The sequence below is a fragment of the Armigeres subalbatus genome, chromosome 2, assembly GCF_024139115.2.
Source record: "Armigeres subalbatus isolate Guangzhou_Male chromosome 2, GZ_Asu_2, whole genome shotgun sequence".
In the NCBI taxonomy this organism is placed as follows: Eukaryota; Metazoa; Arthropoda; class Insecta; order Diptera; family Culicidae; genus Armigeres; species Armigeres subalbatus.
In genome coordinates, this window is record NC_085140.1 from 443,893,085 (window position 1) to 443,913,581 (window position 20,497).

The following is a 20,497-nucleotide window of genomic DNA, read 5'->3' on the forward strand; positions in this document are numbered from 1 at the left end:
CATATGCACCTGTGTAATGTTCTGGAATTAGATCCTGAATAAGCACGAAAACACTTGTATAAATGAGGTTGTTTGTTGTGCGCTTATCACTGTATCGAATTTGTTTATTCATCCATTTTAAAGGCAGGGATTTTCACAATGCTTTCGAGAGTGAGTAATTAGCATGATGAGGGTATGTATGCCATGATTTGAATACAATATGCAGTATCATTCGGATGTAAACAATTCAAAGTCCACGAGGTTTTTGATCATTTATTACTCATCTTACCGAAAACTGAATCCACCAGATTCGGATTTAATTGGTCACATATTTTGTTAGTACGTGTGAAGTACAAGGCAGTTTGTGCTAGCTTAAAACTAGAGACCTATGCAGACTATGAGGTAACGTTAGTAACAGATTCATCTATTCGAATCAGACCTTGAATTGACTTGAATTTTATGTATCTAAATAAAATTTGGAAGCACCGTTTCAACTTTTCCTTATTTCTATTGAGTCCACCTAAGTCTTAATTTTAAACTAACATACAATAACAGATGCAATACTACAATCCATACACCGAGTCCCGCCACATCGTACCAATAGTTGCTGTTTTGAATTTCTAACAGTTCTAACACTTTTTTACTTTTCCTGTAGTAGCAAAACATATCTTCGCATGCAATCTCCGTCCGATTGAATCCGTACGTGGCCAACGCCAGCCCTTCGAACCCATATCGGAACTGCGACACGTACGTCAGCGGTTTGAACACGTCCAACAGCTCCCCGTATCGAATGAAAAATCCCGAAAACAGCACCATCGGAACTATCGTGCTGGGAACCACAAACGCGCTCACATCCACTGGACATATGCACCCGGCCACCATTCCGTACATTTGCGCCGTCCATCCCATCAGTCCGCAGATGGCCCAGAACATCACTATCCGCTGGGTTTCGTCCAACTGCCCGCTCAGATAGTAAACAATCACCTGGCAGCATGTCACACTGGCTAGCATCAACGGAAAATCGGCCGCAAGTTTCGAAAAGAAGTACGCAGCCACTGAGTAGCAGTTGCTTTTGTGCTCTCGCACAAATACCGCCATTTCCAGCGGGACTAGAAATTCCAATTAATGATTATTAAGTTACAATTGTGAAATTCACGCTTCATTTGAACAAACTTACAAGTAAGTACCACAGTCATTGCGTTGGAGAACATTATGAACATCAGTATCATAATCAAACAGCTAATATTGGCCAGCACTTTGGCGCCGTTATTCCCAACGTTGTAAAACACCGAACCCACAATCAGACCGAACAGCACATGCCCGAGAAATCGCAACCGGGTCAGCGTGAGATTGCGGAACGTGCCCAGGGCCGTTCGTCGGGTCAGAATCCAAAACTGGCGCAACTGCGATATCGGATACTGGGGACTCGAACCCCGTCGACTAGATTCGTTCAGTAGCTGGTCGCCGTCGTTCAGCTCGTCGTGGAACCCTGCAATTGGAAAAGGAGCCGTTCGTGGCGAATTGCAGTATAAATGCTGCCCAGGTTGCATATTTTCAGGCGCGAGTGGGAGAGTTTCGCCACAAAGATTCGCTCTCATTTCCTGACTTGGGAACTTTACTCACCATTCATTTGGTCACTGCTGGCGGATTCCATCTGTTTCAGAAGCGGATTGATTTTATCTGGGTCCGTGTTGATGGTAGATGCCACTTTCATAGCTGGAAAAGTGATTGATAGTTATTACACACAAAAAGCTTATATGTAGGGGAAATGACGGCTTTGGCAGGTTTTGTTCTTTTATTATCAGGGTGGTTTTTGTTGACCAAAATTTATGAAATTCGGCCACAATATTCTTTGAAATGCAAAGAATGTTGAGAAAAAATTTAAGCATAATAGGTTATAGAAAATTCCCCTGACAATAATAGAAAAAACCTGTCAAAGCCGTTATTTCCCTTATTTAAGTTATAATTATATATGCAGAATTCGACTAATGCGTGTCAATATAAAAATAAGACTGCTTTAGCGTAATCGACCGGGAACTAAATCGCAATACATATTTTGTTGAACCCAAATCCACCAAATCATTTTTGTTACGCTGTAGTTGGAGAGGAAGACACGCCTCTTTCAGGAGCGTTCTCAATGAACACTCAAGTTCTATCAGAAGCTCAACCATTTGTCGCAAAGGCTTAATTTGCCGATCCGAGATATGCAGGAATAAGGATGGAAGCAGTTAAACTGACAAACATGTAGTGATCGAAAGATGGAAGCAGTACTTCGAGGAACACATGAATAGCACTGATAGTACAGGTAGTGAAGGTCAAAATACAACGAAGGAGACAATTGCGTCAGCTATTGGTAAAGATGGTATCGGAACTAGACTCTTAAATATTGGCCCGAAAAAGTTGGCCACTTGTCTGCACAGACTGAGAGTTAGAATCTAGGAAACAGCAACCGGAGGGATGGAAGGAAGGGGTCATAGACTCCATCTACGAGAAAGGCACCAAGCTGGAATGTAAGATTTTTCGAGCGATCCAAAAAGCCTTCCAAAAAGCCATATACAAAGCGATATCCTAGATCATCTTCTTCCGTCTGCAGAATAGTCGCCGTTTGTCACCAATAGTGAATGGGTTTGTGGGAAGTTACCAGCTTCGTTAACGGCTTGACCAGAGCTTTACTATATGCCAAATCCTTAAAAAATGCTGTGAATATCAGGTTCCAATTCATACGTTCGAGCCAACTCAGGATTGTTACCCTCAACACCATGCGAATATGCAGGTACCGAGGCAAAGGTCTTGCCCAGATTCTATTATAGGGGAAAAGACGGCTTTGGCAGGTTTTGTTCTATTATTGGCAGGGGGGTTTTTGTCGACCGAATTTTATGAAATTTGGCCACAATAATCTTTGATATGCAAAGAATGTTTAGGCCAAATTTGAGCATAATCAGTCATAAAAAACCCCCTGCCAATAATAGAACAAAACCTGCCAAAGCCGTCATTCCCCCTATATAAAGTTACGCAAAGAGTGATGCCAAATCTACCAATTGAACTGTCAAACCGCCTACTTTTCGAGCAAAGTAAGCAAATCTCGCTTAACTTTTGAAAAGGACCTAAGTAACATTTTTTTCATGAATTAATTTGAGTACTGCAATCAATAGCTTTCATGTTGTTCTGTTGATTGCGCTATTCAAATTAATTCATGAAAAAAATGTTACTTAGGACCTTTTGAAAAGTTAAGCGAGAAATGCTTGTTGGTAAGGCGGAAGTATTGTTATCGCCTGATGATTATTATGGCGAATTAAAACTCATGAATTGAAATGTATTAGTATAATAAAGTTGCAACAAGAAACTCACGTGTTTGCACGCTGTAGGTGACTATGGTTATCGAATTAAAAAGGTTTAGAAATGATCACCCCCGTGAAGTCACTTGAAGGGTTGAACAAAAATGAAAGTTTTCAACATAATAACAAGAGCATCATTCAGAATAAGAGTAAGAAGATCCTCTTTGCGCAACTCTATATAATAGACTCTGGTCTTGCCTTTTCGCCAGCATACGCTGGCGGCCTTATGTCGCAAAGCCGCCTCGTTTTGCGCAGCATCCTCTGAGGCATACATAATTCCTCTCCTCACTGAAGGGGACCAGATACTGCGAACGATGGTCGGCGTCAGACTCTCCCCAGTTGCGCGAGTCTACTGGCATCGAGCGAGAGACTGGCACTCCTCTTCAGCCATTATAAATAGCTCCCTAGCTTGCAACTTTCGCAGGAGTGACAATTTCGTGGTTAATAGAAGGTTGGTAGTCGGTAGCTGAGCTTCTCAACAGAGATGTCCGCAACCACGAACACAGGTTTACGAATGAAAGGTCTCGACCCGAGAAGTCGGCTTTGGGGTCACCAGCAGCGATTTCACTGTCTCAGACATCCTCCCAGGTATGTGCAGGGTCTTCTTGATTGGAGCAGCCAAGGCTTTCACCTACCCGTCCAGGAATAGGAAACCCATCCTGGTTTTGCCAGACTCTGCCAGTGTCATCTCCGCAATCCAGAGCAATCAGCCTAAGCACTCGATCCAAGGCATCGTAGCGTACATGCTCCCAGCGGAGTGCCTGGCAACATCAAGGCGAATCTTCTCACAAAAGATGAACATAAGGGCCAAAGTTTTACGACATCCGACACGCAGGGTGATATCAAAAACTAAATAAAGAAAGCCATTAAAAAAAACCTGAAAGCTATCACGTTTGGCTACCTCCAAAAAACTAAAGGGACCTCATCGACATGATTCCCAATCTTGAAGAACAACAGATCATGTCGCAACTTCGAACCGTACACACACGGCTCTTGCAGCGGTTCTCAACCTGGGGTACATGTACCCCTGGGGATACCTTCGCTGGCCCTAGAGGGTACCTCGGTCAAAAATGCGTAATGGCGGACGTATTACGAATCCAATCAAAACTCATTGATAAAGTCTAGATAATTGTGTATTTTTTATTTCAAAAATTTATATTGTACATAATATGTAATGCGATCAATACATGAAAGCCATTTGAATCCTGCCCAATGAATGAAGGAATGTGGAACAAAAGATCAAACGAACAAAACGTCGAATGAACAAATTTTAAAATTCTTTAATGCAGTCTATGATCTAAAGGTTTGGAATACTTCGTTTGAGAGACGAAGGTTTTTTGACGTAGAACTACGTCTGTCTTTTTTATATTGGGGTACACTTTACGATTGCAAAAAAATCGAAAACCGTCCCGAAAATATGATAGACATTGTTCGTTAATATCTCAGCCGTTTCTCGATGGATTTTCAATTTTCTTGGAACATTCGAGCAAAGAAGAGTCAACGCTTCATATTTAAAATATTTATTTTTATCATCCTTTTCAAATGTTGGTCTAAAAATTATATACATCGCCAGGGTTCGTAATGCTCACTCTATCTTAGGAGCACAGGGTAAAGAACGAAAACATATTAACCCTGGGCTTGAAAAACGCTTGCTTTGGTCTCATCGAACAGAAAAGTCGAAAACCTGTACATTACATACAGCTACGTAGTTCAACATCACCTTTGCCCGATTGGGATGTACCTTTGAATTTTTTCACTAAAGCTCGGTTGATTCGTTGCAAGAGAATTAGAATCATCCTTCTACGCTTCTTGGAAGCTTTCTTCCATGCAGCTCGAAGGACTCCTTTCAAGAGGCTCGGAAGCCTCCTTTCAAGAGGCTCGGAAGCCTCCTTTCAAGAGGCTCGGAAGCCTCCTTTCAAGAGGCTCGGAAGCCTCCTTTCAAGAGGCTCGGAAGCCTCCTTTCAAGAGGCTCGGAAGCCTCCTTTCAAGAGGCCTCAGCCTCCGTTTAAGAGGTCCGGAAGCCTCCTTTCAGGAGGCTCGGAAGCTCCCTTTCAAGAGGCTCGGCAGCCTCCTTTCAAGAGGCTCGCAGCCTCCTTTCAAGAGGCTCGCAGCCTCCTTTCAAGAGGCTCGCAGCCTCCTTTCAAGAGGCTCGCAGCCTCCTTTCAAGAGGCCTCAAGCCTCCTTTGAAGAGGCTCAAGCCTCCTTTGAAGAGGCCCAGAAGCCTCCTTTGAAGAGGCTCAGAAGCCTCCTTTCAAGAGGCTCAGAAGCCTCCTTTCAGAGGCTCAGCAGCCTCCTTTCAAGAGGCCTGCAGCCTCCTTTCAAGAGGCTCGCAGCCTCCTTTCAAGAGGCTCAGGAAGCCTCCTTCAAGAGGCTCAGGAAGCCTCCTTTCAAGAGGGCTCGGAAGCCTCCTTTCAAGAGGCTCAAGCCTCCTTTCAAGAGGCCTCGGAAGCCTCCTTTCAAGAGGCTCAGAGCCTCCTTTCAAGAGGCTCGAAGCCTCCTTTCAAGAGGCTCAGAGCCTCCTTTCAAGAGGCTCAGAAGCCTCCTTTCAAGAGGCTCAGAAGCCTCCTTTCAAGAGGCTCGGCCTCCTTCAAGAGGCTCGAAGCCTCCTTTCAAGAGGCTCGGAAGCCTTTCAAGAGGCCTGCAGCCTCCTTTCAAGAGGCCTGCAGCCTCCTTTCAAGAGGCTCAGAGCCTCCTTTCAAGAGGCCTCAGGCCTCCTTTCAAGAGGCTCAAGCCTCCTTCAAGGCTCAGCCTCCTTTCAAGAGGCTCCAGCCTCCTTTCAAGAGGCTCAGGCCTCCTTTCAAGAGGCTCAGAGCCTCCTTTCAAGAGGCTCAGGAAGCCTCCTTTCAAGAGGCTCAGAGCCTCCTTTCAAGAGGCTCAGCCTCCTTTCAAGAGGCTCAGGAAGCCTCCTTTCAAGAGGCTCCAGAGCCTCCTTTCAAGAGGCTCAGGCCTCCTTCAAGAGGCTCAGAAGCCTCCTTTCAAGAGGCCTCAGAAGCCTCCTTTCAAGAGGCTCAGAAGCCTCCTTTCAAGAGGCTCAGAAGCCTCCTTTCAAGAGGCCCAGCCTCCTTCAAGAGGCTCAGCCTCCTTTCAAGAGGCTCAGGAAGCCTCCTTTCAAGAGGGCCTGGAAGCCTCCTTCAAGAGCTCAGCCTCCTTCAAGAGGCTCAAGCCTCCTTTCAAGAGGCTCGGAAGCCTCCTTTCAAGAGGCTGGGAAGCCTCCTTTCAAGAGGCTGGGAAGCCTCCTTTCAAGAGGCTCGGAAGCCTCCTTTCAAGAGGCTGGGAAGCCTCCTTTCAAGAGGCCTCATTTTAAGGTGCAAAAGAAGCATCCTTTTAAGTGGCTAGAAAACCGCCTTCAAGAGGTTCGGAAACCTCTCTACAAGAGGCTTAGAAGCCTCTTATCAAGAGACGCGGAAGCCTACTTTAAAGGGATTCAAAAGCTGAAAGGAGCTTTCCTTCAAAGGGCTCGGAATTATTTTTTCAAGAGGATTGGAAGCCGATATTTTCGAGAGGGGGTACCTTAATAAATGCAAAAGTATCAAGAAAAAGGTTGAGAACCGCTGCGCTAGAGGGTATCATGCAAAGATCCAAACGCATAAACAAAGTACATGCTAGTGGGTGGAAACCGAGTCCGCATGGAAAGCAGTGTTATGAGGACTTCCTCATAAGGCTGAACCACATAATGTTGAAAACTCATGAGGCTTAACACGAACGGATGAAAAAGTGAAAATCTTACATCAAGTCGAAATAACAAAAAGTCGATACTCGAAAGGTTGATAATCGATATTGATGGAAGAATTCACATTTGACGTTAGCAGAGAACAAACGAGAATAAACCGAAATCTTTTTGAGACTCCTTGTTGTCTGTCCATTTTGATATCGAATTATCATTTTTATTGTCTGTACAGAATTCTTTCTTCTATTTTTTTGATTCTTACTAGTACCTTGTTCTTTCGTCCTTTCATCCCTCTTCTTTGTTCTTCTTTATTCATACATATTTCTTCTTCCTTCTTCTGTCTTCCTAATTTCAACCTTCTTTCATCTTCATTCTTCCTTCATTCTTCTTCGCTTTTCATTCTTTCTATATCCTTCTTTCTTTTTCTATCTAATGAGGAAGCTTATGCTTTAATCTTTCATCTTCCTTCATTATTTTGCCTTTTAATTTCCTTTTAATTTTGCCTTTCCTTTTTCGTCCTTCTTTCTTTCTTCCTTCTTACGTCTTCCTTCTTCTTCCATTTTACCTTCTTCAATCTTCATCAACCTTCCTTCGTTTTTCTCTTTGCCTATTTTTTTTAAATCTCTATAATTTACTCATTATTCTCCATTCTTTTTTTATTATTTCTTATTTTTTAACTCCTAATTCTCAATTCCAAATTCTCAATTCCAAATTCCTAATTCCCAATTCCTAATTCCTAGTTTCCACTGTTTTATTCATAAATCCTAACTCCCAATTCCTAATACCTGATTAATTCGTAATTAGTAACTCCAAACTCCCAATTAATAATTCCCAATTCCTAGTTCCCACTTCCTGATTCCTAATTTCTAACTCCCAATCCAAAATCCTAGCTCCTAACTCCTAATTCCTAGCTTCTAAACTTTGATTCCTTATTCCCAATTCTATATTCAAAATTCCTAAATTCCTAAATCCTTGTTCCCAATCGTAAATCCTAAGCCCTAAATCCCAATTCCCAACTTCTAGCTCCAACTTCCTAAATCATAATTCCTAACTCATAATCCTTGACCCCTAATTCCCAATTCCTAATTCCTTATTCATTCTGTTCCCAGTCCTGAATCTCAACTCCTAATTTCTAACTCCTACTTCTGAGTTTCTAAATCCTAGCTCCTAACTCATTATTCCTAATTTCTAATTCCTGATTCTTATTCCCAAATCCAAATTCCTAATTCTTGATTCCTAATTACCAATTAATAATTCCTAGTTCCCAATCAAAAATTCCAATTACCAAATTCTCAATTCATGATTCCCAGATTCCTTATTCCCAATTCCAAATTCCTGATTCATAATACTCAGTTCCAAAACCTAAATTTCAACTCCTAATTCCTAATTCCCACTTCCTAATTCCTAAATCCTAGCTCCTAACTCCTTATTCCTCATTTCTGATTTCCGATTTCTGATTCCCAATTTCTAATTCCTAACTCATAAACCTTGATAAGTGTCTCAATTCATAATTCCCAGATCCCTTATTCCCAATTCCTTATTCAAAATTTCAAATACCTGATTCTTAATTCCTAATTCCCAATTCCTAATTCCTTGTTCTCAATCCTAAATCCTATCTCCTAAATTCCAATTTCCAACTGCGAGCTCCAGCTTCCTAAATCATAATTTCTAACTCATAATCCAACTCATAATTCATAAAACTCAGTTCCCAATCCTAAATCCCAACTCCTAGTTCCAACTTCCTAAATCATATTTCCTAACTCTTAAACCTTGACCCCTAATTCCCAATTCCTGATTCATAATACTCAGTTCCCAATCCTTAATCTCAACTCCTAATTCCTAATTCCCAAATCCTAGCTCCTAACGCCTTATTTCGAATTTCTAATTCCCGATTTCTGATTCCCAATTTTTAATTTTTAATTCCTGATTCCTTATTCTTAAATCCTAATTCCCAAATTCAAATTCCTAATTCTTGATTCCAAATTACCAATTAACAATTCCTAGTTCCCAATTAAAATTCCAACTCCTGAAACCCAATTCCCAACTTCTAGTTTCTACTTCCCAAATCATAATTCCTAACTCATAATCCCCTCAACTCCCAATTCCTAATTCTCTGATTTATTATTCCCAATTCATAATTCTCAGTTCCTACTTCCTAATTCCTAAATCCCAACTCCTTATTCGTAATTCCTACTACCTAATTCCTAATTCGTAGTTCCTAACTCCAAATTCCCAATTCTTAATTCCTAGTTCCTCCTTCCTGATTCCTAAATCTTAGCTCCTAACTAACTGATTCCTTTATTTACAATTCCTTATTCCCACTTCCTCATTCCTAAATCATAAATCCTAACTCCTAATTCCCAATTCCTAATTCTTTAATTCTAATACCTTATTCCTAATTTCTAACTGCCAGCTCCACATTTCTAGTTCCCATTTTCCAATTCCTAACTCCTAATTCCTTATTCATTATTCCTTGTTCCCACTTCTTAATTCCTAAATCATAGCTCCTAGCTCCCAATTCCTGATTCCTAATTCCCAATTTCATGTTACTAGTTCCCACTTCCTAATGCCTAAATCCTGACTCGTAATACTTTATTCTTAGTCCCTAATTCTTAATTCTTGTTTCTGTATTCCTTATTCCTTGTCATTTAATCTTGTTCTTCATTCTTTATTTTTATTTTATGATCTCTAATCTTTATTTTTATTTTATGATCTCTATTCTTTATTTTTTTTAATTCTTTTTCATCATTATTTATTTTTCATTATTTATTCACTATTCACCACTCAATATGTACTTCGTCGTACGCTTGGGATTCAATCATCCACCAATTTCATCCCTTCGAGATATTTCAGCTTTCTGATACTTTCCTTTTGATACTTCCAGCCTTGTAAGACTTGACGCCTTGACGTTCATAAGACCAGTGGTCCACTATAAAGGAGTACAAGAGAGCGACGTGTAGCGGTGAAGAATTAACCACGCGATCACATAACTCTACGGCGAGCTCAATCTCCAGAAGGTGACAAAACCGGAAGGGTACGATGGCATTGCATGTTGCAAGAATGCCCGATAGCAACCAACATAGATGGTCTTTGGTAAATTTTCGAACAATGCACTTTGAGTTTTTTTTTCTCTAAAATCTATTGAAAAATAAAGGCGCTATCAGCGTTCAAAATCTTAAAAAAATTGTATCGGTCTCCAAATTTTAGATTCCGATTTTACATCCAGTACCTTCGGGTATGACGTTGTTCAATGTCAAAAAATAAATATTCTTCAAGAAGTACACTTTTCTACTCACCGAAATCAGCCCGATTGTAATACTGCGGACACTCAAACCCGGCTCCAGCCAACGTCCCGATCATGTCCTCCAACGACCCTTGGTACATGCACCGTCCATCCGTCACCACATAGATATCGTCGAACAGCTCCAGCAGTTCGGAGCTTGGCTGATGGATCACACTAACCACACACCGGCCCTGCTTGGCCAGATCCTTCATGTACGATACCACCTGGAACGCCGATTCACTGTCCAGTCCGCTGGTGGGTTCGTCGAAGAACATAATCTTCGGATTCGATACCAGTTCCAGTCCGATCGATAGTCGCTTTCGTTCCCCACCGGAAAGCACCCGTGCCTGATTGTGGGCGCACTTGGCCAACCCCAGCAGGGCGATTATGTCGTTTACAATTTTGGTTTTGTGTATTCGGGTGACATTGGACGACAGTTTGAGATCTGCCGCGTAGTGAAGTGTTTCCTGGACGGTTATGTTCTGAAGGAGAGGCACGTCCTGAGTATTGTACGCAATCAGCCGTCGATACCTGTGACGTTCTACGACTTCGTTATTGATCAGGATATGCCCCGTGATGTTCTCGGTTCTAAGAAAGGCAAACGATTGAATATTAATGTCAAAATGGGGAGGTGATTGAACTAACTTGAAACCGCTCAGTGCGTTCATCAGCGAAGACTTCCCCGCACCGGAAGGGCCCATAATTGCAGTCAGTCGCCCGGAACGGAACGTACCAGAAATATTCTTCAACAGCTGTTGCTTCTTCCCATTCTGGTTGACCGTGTAGTTGAGATTTCGAAAAGATAAACTGCTGATGGTTTTCACCAATGGTATGATCACTTGTACCGTCTCATCGAGACTCATTTTTTGCTGCTGCGTTCCTGCGCGGCCACTCCTGCAAAACAATGTTCATCGATTAATAGAGGTCAATTAGGCATCCAGCGAGTCAAACGACAGTGCCCTTTTTATTGTGGAAGCCAAACAACAACAATCAACATTAGGGTGCTCCAAGTTTCATATCTTTAACATGATTACCATGAATTCAAACTTGTTCACTGATTCTGATTTCACTTTCACAGTTTATAAGCAATATTATTTTCCAACATTTGTATTTTGTGCCGCACTCTATTTTTCAGCTTAATTTTATTTTAGTAAGACAGGCCTCCAGTCATCCGGCGAAATTATCTTTAGTTGAGCATCATTACACATCACATCACATGCCTATCGCGACCACGATCGTATCATGTTTGTTTGTTATCTTCAATGTACTCATCTTCTGTGAGATCGTTCCATGACGTCAGCTGTGCAAATCTCCATCGATCGATATTTACTTGATTCACTCACCATCTGGAATGACGTTCAACTCAAACCGTTTACCACCAGGGGCAAACAATCGATTTTATGATTGTAGCTCTCACCGCCAAATAAGATTCGAAAGAAAGGCACCCACTTCAACCAGATTCATAGAGCCTGTATCCAAAAAAAATGCTAGGTTTATTTATATTCGCTGCACGACACACTTCAACACACTCCCTACAGGTTGAAAACTAATAACGCCGTCGTCAGCAGGGAGAATTTGTAATCTTTTCCGGTTTGGCTTTCGATCACCTTTTCAAAGTCCCGCTTTCCTCAGACGGCTTAATGTTCTGCCCATCATCGTGTGTTCAACCTGTTTTATTGACTCATTCACATATTTTCTTCGGCCGGCCGACCAGAATGCAACTCCCCCTTTTTTTGCGACGCATTCATTCAACTTACCGTCGCTTAGCACAAGTTCTTGAACAAAGAATGCTGTTCGAACTAATCGCACCGAATACCAGCGAAAACTTCTTTCCAATACTGCACGAAATGCTCATAAATTGAAAACAAATGACAATTTAGATTGGCCTCCCCGTTACTGTGCCTTGCTGCTGCTCCACTTCTTCAACACATGTTCGCCACCCAGCAACGTAGACGAAACGCGAGAACCACCCAAACCGATCAACCGGTTCTGCCAAAACGCGAGAGTAGACTGAACTCCACCGAAGGCCGCGGCTTCCCAGCAGGTTCACAAAACCGCTGCTCCCCATCAACAGTGCGCCGGTTCAGAAGCATTCGTTCTGAGGGAGATTTCCTCTCGCGCTTTCTCGTGAGAATTTTTATCCAATTTAAATTAGCCGCTCTGTTGTTGTTTTGTAGCATTGCCATGCCGCCGCGCCTTGATGGGATTCATTCTGAGATTCTCGCGAAAACAAAGAATGAACCGGTGACAGAATGGTGATAATTCTCAGGTGATAATAGATTCGTGATGCATACGAGTTCAAGTTCACCGAAAATAAATATTTTTTTATAAACAGAGTATTTTGGCTTCGAAAATTGAAGTTCTATTCTTGGTTTCTCTGGAACTATATTAGTATGTATGTTTTACAAGCAACTGCGTAAATGAAGCACTGATGGTGGAATAATCGATCTAAGATTTATAAGGCGCAACTTATGAATTTCGATTATCCAGATCACTAATTGCATACTGATATATACACCCAACCGGCGGTTGTTAGATTTTCTAACAATTCTGTATAAGAATCTACCAAAACCGGTATAAGAACTGGGCATATGCGAAATTGTTAGATTCTTTTACAAAAAATGTAAGAAAAGCTTACAAAATTGTTAGATTCTTATACAATATTTGTATAAGAATCTAGCAATTTCGCATATGCCCAGATCTTATACAGGTTTTGGTAGATTCTTATACATAACTGTTAGAAAATCTAACAACCGCCGGTTGGGTGTACCGATCCTATGTGACATGATCCGAAACTAGCAAACAAACTTTTCGCGTCAATCTAAATGGGCGAAAAATGATTATTGTTCTTCAGAGTTTTTTTGTTAGAAGAGCAATTTCTCACTGAAAATGTTCATGGGCGAACATCCAAAGAGCTCCTCAGATTGAATCAGTATTTCGAACCCTGGGTTAACCCGTTTCAGTTTGGGCCAGATAGTGGAATTGAAAAGAAGTTATTTTTCGGATGTAAAACATCTTTTTCATCTTTTGCGTTAAGAAACAAAAGGGCGTGTGTGTATTGATCGTTTTCTCTTCACCGATTTTAAATTTTGCTAATAGGGCATTGTACGGATTTTCTCTATCACTTGCCCACCTGAAGAAAATTATCAAATTTGACAGATACTAGTCCTGTTGTTTTCTAATTTCCTTCAGGTGGGAAGGAGATACGAGAAGTGATGACGTCACCGTGCAATGCAGTATAACGCATTTTACTTCGTCTCCTTCAAATATACACGCTAACTTTCAACTACTCAGTGACTGAGTAAAATTGTGTTGCCGTCTCTTTTTTTCCCACAGAAATTTTTTCTCAGTTTCCTTCAAAAGCGGGACTACGAGCTATGAGTAATCCTGCTTATGGCGGAAGCTGAGTAAAATTTACGTGGGAAGAAAAGAGAGAGCAATACAATTTTACTCTGTCACTCAGTCACACGCTAAATGTAAGAAGGCAAACTACGATGCTTTGAATCGACGATTGACAGAAATTGAATGATCCACAGAATCAGACGTGGATGATAGCGTGGAAAATTTCTTCCAAATTCTTCATCACGTTTTCATAGATAATATACCTTTGCAACGTCCTTCTGTGAAACCACCTTGGTCAAGCAGTGAACTCAGAAACCTCAAGATGAAGCGAAATGCACTGTACATATCGGACTCAGCGATCAGCGTCAATCAAAAGTGCTTACAAAACCTGCAATTATCGATACAAATCGTTGAACAACAAGCTCTATCGTTGCTGCGCTGCAAGCGAAAAGAAACTGAACTACCTACACGGATAAAAATTAGAAAAATTAAATTTTAATATACCAATTGCAATAAGCTATGAATTATATCAAAGATTCAATGCGTTTTTGTTCATGTATTCGGTGCGGTGACCGTAGTCTTAATTTTAACTTGTTTTGTAATTTTTAGTTTTGGTTTCATTCACTGCGAATATGCTGCTTTCAACAATTTCAGTGCTCTGAGGCTGTTATCCAGCGTTCTGATGTTGTTTGATTTATTTCCCGACGTTCTGTATACTTGTTACTATGGTCGGATATATTGGAATTTTCGGAATTTAATTTCCGTTCTGAATTTGGAAGACCAGAGGAATAAGAGGCTTGACCGCGACAATTGGGGTAAGTCTTCTGCCACAAGCCGTTTCAATTATCTCCGGAGAGCAGCGCACTCAACGTCACCTGGACCTATATCATTACTACCTAGGATTATCCGGACTTTCCGTAGTCGGATGTTTAAACCTTTATCGTTTGTTATGTTACTCCATAGTTTCCTTTTCGTCGTCGATTTTTATTTATTAACCATTCAATTTTTAAGTGTTAGTATTAAGTTTTAAAATGTTCATATATTAAGATTATTTGTATTAAAATTTGTCAATGGAATATCCCACGGTTGGACCTGAAGGTGGCAATCCTGCCCCTCCCCTACCAAGTGCCCTGGCCTTGGTATTCTCGACGAGTGAAGAAGAACTTAAAATTTAAAAATTCACATAAATAAAGGAAAAAAAACACTGTTTGATGTCCTTGTAGTTTGTGAGATTTAAACAGGTTTTAGTTAGGTAGTTTTTCGTTTTAACACCACTAACTGTCGCGGAACTTTGCGGTTAGGTTTGTAACGTCCTATACCGCGGACACACTACCGTCACTTCTCCGGGCGAATAATAATACAAGAGACCGTCTAAGACGAATTAAGTACTCTTCATTTAATTCCACTAGTTAAATTTTCGTTATCTTTGCAGATACGTATTTCGACCACAACTGTGTGGTCATCTTCAGTGTCTCGTACTTGACTCGACTCACTGAAGACGACCACACAGTTGTGGTCGAAATACGTATCTGCAAAGATAACGAAAATTCAACTAGTGGAATTAAATGGAGAGTACTTAATTCGTCTTAGACGGTTGAATACATTCCACTAAAAGAGCTTTATATATTTTTCTGAATACAAGAGAGCTTTTGGGCTGAAAGTCTCGAAAATAAAGACAAAAAAAGAGAGCTTTCTTAGGACAATAGTTCTTCAGGATCAGGATTTCTCTCTATAACAATGTCTTACACGCTAAACAAATAATAATTATTTTGAGGTAGGTGTCAAACTAATAATGTTTATATTCCGATTGTTGGCTACATGCAAAGCCTTTACAATCCTAACCAGACACTTGTTTTCCTTTTTTTTATTTCTTGTGAATAAATTTTTAGATATACACCCAGTTTTTTTTTACACGGTTGGAATTCTTTAATTTCTCGGTTAACCCGAACTTTCACAGCTTTTTAAATACCACCTGAATTTTCTTTGATTTTTTGTGAATTTTTTCATGGGGTTAACTCATTGTTTCATTGACGTTGAAGGTCTTAAACGACTAAAACCAAACCGTGTAAAAAAAACCTGGGTGTAGATATAAATAAAGCATCTCAATAAATTATTAAATAAATAGAATAATAAATAATGAAATAATAAATAAAAAAAACTATCTCAATATATATTAACTAAATAAATAATGCATCTGAATAAATAGTTCAATAAATAGATAAATAAATGTATAAATAAATAAGTAAATAATTAAAGCATTTGAATAAATAAAGAAAATCTACAATCGGAATACATAACTTAAATGAATGACTAACAAATAAAGGCACCTTAAGCTACTGAGATATTGAAAGATAATGGTTACTAAGAACAAAATTGTATCGAAAGTTGTATTTACCCTTTTTTACGGCAGTTTTTTATACGTCACTTCGTTTTACGGCCGGAATTTGAAACATTTTTGGCGTTCAAAAGTAAGCTTATAAGAAGGCACTCTAAGAAACCCAAAGAACAAAGTAGATGCTTTGTATATTCATCATTTGCCTTCAACAATTGCTCCATTCCAGGTCATCCAAGAATTTCCTGGAGTCTACACGCGTAACCAAGGACCTAAGGTCTACAAGCGTAACGAAAGAGCTGTTATCTCTTTTTAAAAATGTTTCATGCCCTATTTGATATATTAAGCCAAATTCCGTTCCAGGTCATCCAAGAATTCCATGGAGTAGAGTAGAGTGGGGAAAGAGTGCACGTGGGGGTAAGGGTACGTTTTTGATTTTTTGAAGTAATAAAAAAGATAAACTAGCAGCACTGCATCAGTTTGACAGGTATTCTGGCCAACTATTATCCTGTGTAATTGTAAACGATTTGAATAAACAACAAGGGAGATACGGAGTTAGATAATTTTTTGGTCATTTTGCTAAAAATATTTGGGTTTCCGCATCTAGTATTTCCTTACCATATATACGTTCAATCAGGTGAACATTATACCATTTCGATAACCTATTGTATAGAGTACTTTATGGTGCAGATCACCAATTCGGTTGGTTTTCCAAAAAGTCAAAACCATTACTTGAATAATTTTTGGGACTGTGGGGTAAAAGTACGCAGGAACCGGTGGGGCAAGAGTACGCATCTGAACATTTAAGTTCTGATGTCAAACCCGTATCTCCAGCCAAAATAAGACTTCTTCCAAAGCCTAAAGATCCACAACTAAGAAAAAAGGGACAGAATTCGAAATTATAACAAGTTTTAGGATAAGTTGAAGTAATTCGGTGTTAGAAAGGACTTGGCGAACAAAGAACCTGAAGCGAAATAATGAAATTGTATTAGGACTTGTTGTAACCGCGTAACCGAAGGGTTGCTATTTCTTTTTAAAAATGGTTCATGCCCTATATGATCTATTAATCTATTAATTGACTCTTATATACCGCACAGGTCACTTCGGCCTTCGTCTGAATAAATAAAAAATAAAATGATCTATTAAACCAAATTATTGAGTTATATAGATAGCTGCCTTAAGCAGCTATTCCTTTCCAGGTCATCCAAGAATTCCATAGACTCCTCAGCCGCGGTTTCATCCAAAATATGTCCTCCGAGTATTTGTCTTTCACTTGCGTCTCAAATGTAGGCAAGTGAGTTGTTTTAAGATCTCCAAATTATCCTGGAGTTTGAATCAAATGGTCTACCGAATCAGCTAAGGCTTGTGTGATGTCCCCAACCACGGTGTCAACCCAGTTATGTCCTCCGAGTATTTGTCTTTCACTTGCGTCTCAAATCCAGGCATATCAGATGTTGCAAGATCTCCACATTGTCCTGGAATTTGAATCAAATGTTCTGCCGAATCAACCAAGTCTTTCATGATGTCCCCAGCCACGGTAACTACCCAATTATGTCCTCTGAGTATTTTTCTTTCACTTGCGTCTCAAATTCAGACATTTGAGATATAGTAAGATTTCCAAATCGTCCTGGAGTTTGAATCAAAGGGTCTGCCGAATTAACCAAGGCTTTCATGATGTCCCCAGCCGCGGTAACAATTGATCAAATGTAGGCATATGAGTTGTTCTAAGATTTCCAAATTATCCTGGAGTTTGAATCAAATGGTCTGCCGAATCAACCAAGCCTTTCATGATGTCCCCAGCCGCGGTAACAACCCAATTATGTCCTCCGAGTATTTGTCGATCACTCGCGTCTCAAATGTAGACATATGAGATGTTGTAAGATCTCCAAATTGTTCTGGAGTGAAAATCAAATGGTCTACCAAATCAACCAAGTCTTCCATGCTGTCCCCAGCTACGGTACACACCCAAATATGTCCTCCGAGTTTTGTTTTCTTTCACGTGCGTCTCAAACCCAGACATATGAGATGTAGTTAGATCTCCAAAAACGTCCTGGAGTTTGAATCAAATGGTCGACCAACCGAGGCTTCCATGATGTTCCCAGCCGCGGTAACAACCTAATTATGTTCTCCGAGTATTTGTCGTTCGCTCGCGTCTCAAATCCAGACATATGAGTTGTTGTAAAATCTCCAAAATGTCCTGGAGTTTGATTCAAATGGTCTTCGAATCAACCAAGGCTTCCATGATGTCCCCAGCCGCGGTATCAACCCAATTATGTCCTTCGAGTATTTTGCTGGAGACATAGGGCAGTTTGGAGAACCTGGATCATGTCATCTTCATGAATAAAATATGTGCATGTGCTCGGATGACATATTTGGCAATTAGGGCTGAAAGCCTCGCTTACAAAGTAGCACACTTTAATTGGGGACATAGTTCCAGGCGAGGTAGATTTGGTAGAATATAAATACTAGAAGAACACACTTGGGGTAAAACCGTTGCTAAGAACATCATGCAAGTCGTTGTGCATTTGGTAAGTAATCTTAATACACTTAGTGAACATAATGGCGTTGATATCGTGGCTGGGGATGCGGTAAGACGCGCGGCTACAAAGCAAGACCATACTGAGGGTAGCTGGGTTCGATTCCCGGTGCCGGTCTAGGCAATTTTCGGATTGGAAATTGTCCCGACTTCCCTGGGCATAAAAGTATCATCGTGCTAGCCTCATGATATACGAATGCAAAAATGGTAACCTGGCTTAGAAACCTCGCAGTTAATAACTGTGGAAGTGCTTAACACTAAGCTGCGAAGCGGCTCTGTCCCAGTGCATCTCCACATGCCCCCATTTAATGCCAATAAGATGAAGAAGAAGAAGAAGATCGTGGCTGGGGATGGAAGCCTTGGTTAATTCGGTAGAACATTTGATTAAATCTCTAGAACAATTGGGAGATCTTACAACATCTTACATGCCAGAATTTGAGACGCAATTCGTAGGCTATCCAAACTCCAGGACAACTTTGAGATCTCACAACACATTATATGCCTTGATTTGAGAAAAGTGAAAGACAAATACTCGGGGAATATAATTGAGTTGATACCGCGACAGAAGACATCATGGAAGCCTTGATTGATTTGGTAGACCATTTTGTAGTGAAGTGACGTGTAATTGAGAATTGATTTCGTATTGAACAATATTGCAGTATGAAGATACATTAAGCAGCGAGCTCTTTTAGTCTCGAAAATTGTACGGTATTCACTATGATGTGTATGAAAACGAATGAAAACAAATGTTAACGTATGTTAGAGTGGAAGGGAACATACATGGGAGAGATGAGGAAGATTGAATGAGATGAGCGAATCGATATTTGGTCATTCTGTAAACGAAACTTCCAACGAATGGATGTCCGCGTCTGTGTAGTGTGTTTTTTATTTGGACTGAGTTTCGGCTGGTGCTGAGATAGGCTTCCAGGTGGATACGACACATTTGATTTAAATTCTAGGACAGTTTGGAGATCTTACAACATCTAACATGCTAAAATTTGAGACACAAGTGAAAGACTAATACTCAGAAGACAAAATTGGGTTGATACCTCGGCTGGGGACATCGTGGAGACCTTGGTTGATTCGGTAGACCATTTGATTCAAATTCCAGGACAATTTGAAGACCTTAAAACATCTCATATTCTTCTTCTTCTTATTGGCATTACATCCCCACACTGGGACAGAGCCGCCTCGCAGCTTAGTGTTCATTAAGCACTTCCACAGTTATTAACTGCGAGGTTTCTAAGCCAAGTTACCATTTTTGCATTCGTATATCATGAGGCTAACACGATGATACTTTTATGCCCAGGGAAGTCGAGTAAATTTGCAATCCGAAAATTGCCTAGACCGGCACCGGGGAATCGAACCCAGCCACCCTCAACATGGTCTTTGTAGCCGCGTGTCTTACCGCACGGCTAAGGAGGGCCCTCAACATCTCATATACCTGGACAAATACTCGGAGGGCATGATTTTGATGATACCGTGGCTGATTCATTAAAGCATTTGATTCAAACTCCACGACAATTTGGAGATCTTACAACACCTCATATGTCTTGTTTCGAGACGCAAGTGAAAGACAAATACTCGGAGAACATAATTGAGTTGATACCGCGGCTTAGGACATCATGAAAGCTTTGGTTGATTCGATAGACCATTTGATTCAAACTCCAGGACAATTTGGAGATCTAACAACATCTTATATGTGTTGTTTTGAGACGCAAGTGAAAGACAAATACTCGCGGTACATAATTGAGTTGATACCGCGGCTTGGGACATCATGAAGGCTTTGGTTGATTCGATAGACCATTTGCTTCAAGCTCCAGAACAATTTGGAGATCTTAAAACATCTCATTTGCCTGTATTTGAGACGTAGATGAAAGACTTATACTCAGAAGACAAAATTGAGTTGACACCGCGGCTGGGGACTGTCGTAGCCAAGCAAATCCGTCTTCCGATTTGCCTTTTACCAACGAAAACAAGCGCGGAACACCGAAAGATAATTCGCATGTTCACGCCTCAAATA

At 40.6% G+C, this 20,497-nt stretch overlaps 1 protein-coding gene across 3 annotated transcripts; it reads right to left on the bottom strand.

The window, feature by feature from the left end:
- Positions 1-237: 237 nt before the first annotated feature.
- On the bottom strand, positions 238-12,262 carry LOC134218125 (ATP-binding cassette sub-family G member 4-like). Of its 3 annotated transcripts, none has more exons than XM_062696992.1 (6): positions 12,022-12,262; positions 10,910-11,158; positions 10,278-10,852; positions 1,603-1,695; positions 1,157-1,468; positions 238-1,088 (listed from the first exon to the last, which is right to left on the bottom strand). In XM_062696992.1, exons 1-6 carry the CDS (start codon positions 12,117-12,119, stop codon positions 487-489), a joined length of 1,929 nt encoding a protein of 642 aa, XP_062552976.1. In that variant the 5' UTR covers positions 12,120-12,262; the 3' UTR covers positions 238-486. The 3 variants fall into 3 exon arrangements, with proteins under 3 accessions (XP_062552976.1, XP_062552978.1, XP_062552977.1); XM_062696994.1 differs by lacking the exon at positions 12,022-12,262 and adding an exon at positions 11,608-11,733; XM_062696993.1 differs by lacking the exon at positions 12,022-12,262 and adding an exon at positions 11,299-11,515.
- Positions 12,263-20,497: the final 8,235 nt, after the last annotated feature.

Excerpts from the sequence above, each read along its gene's own strand:
- LOC134218125 (XM_062696992.1), bottom strand. The coding sequence starts at position 12,119 with ATGAGCATTTCGTGCAGTATTGGAAAGAAGTTTTCGCTGGTATTCGGT. Across the intron at positions 10,853-10,909 it reads AACGCACTGAGCGGTTTCAA|AACCGAGAACATCACGGGGC; the intron begins GTTAGTTCAATC and ends TGCCTTTCTTAG. Across the intron at positions 1,469-1,602 it reads CAGCAGTGACCAAATGAATG|GGTTCCACGACGAGCTGAAC; the intron begins GTGAGTAAAGTT and ends TTCCAATTGCAG.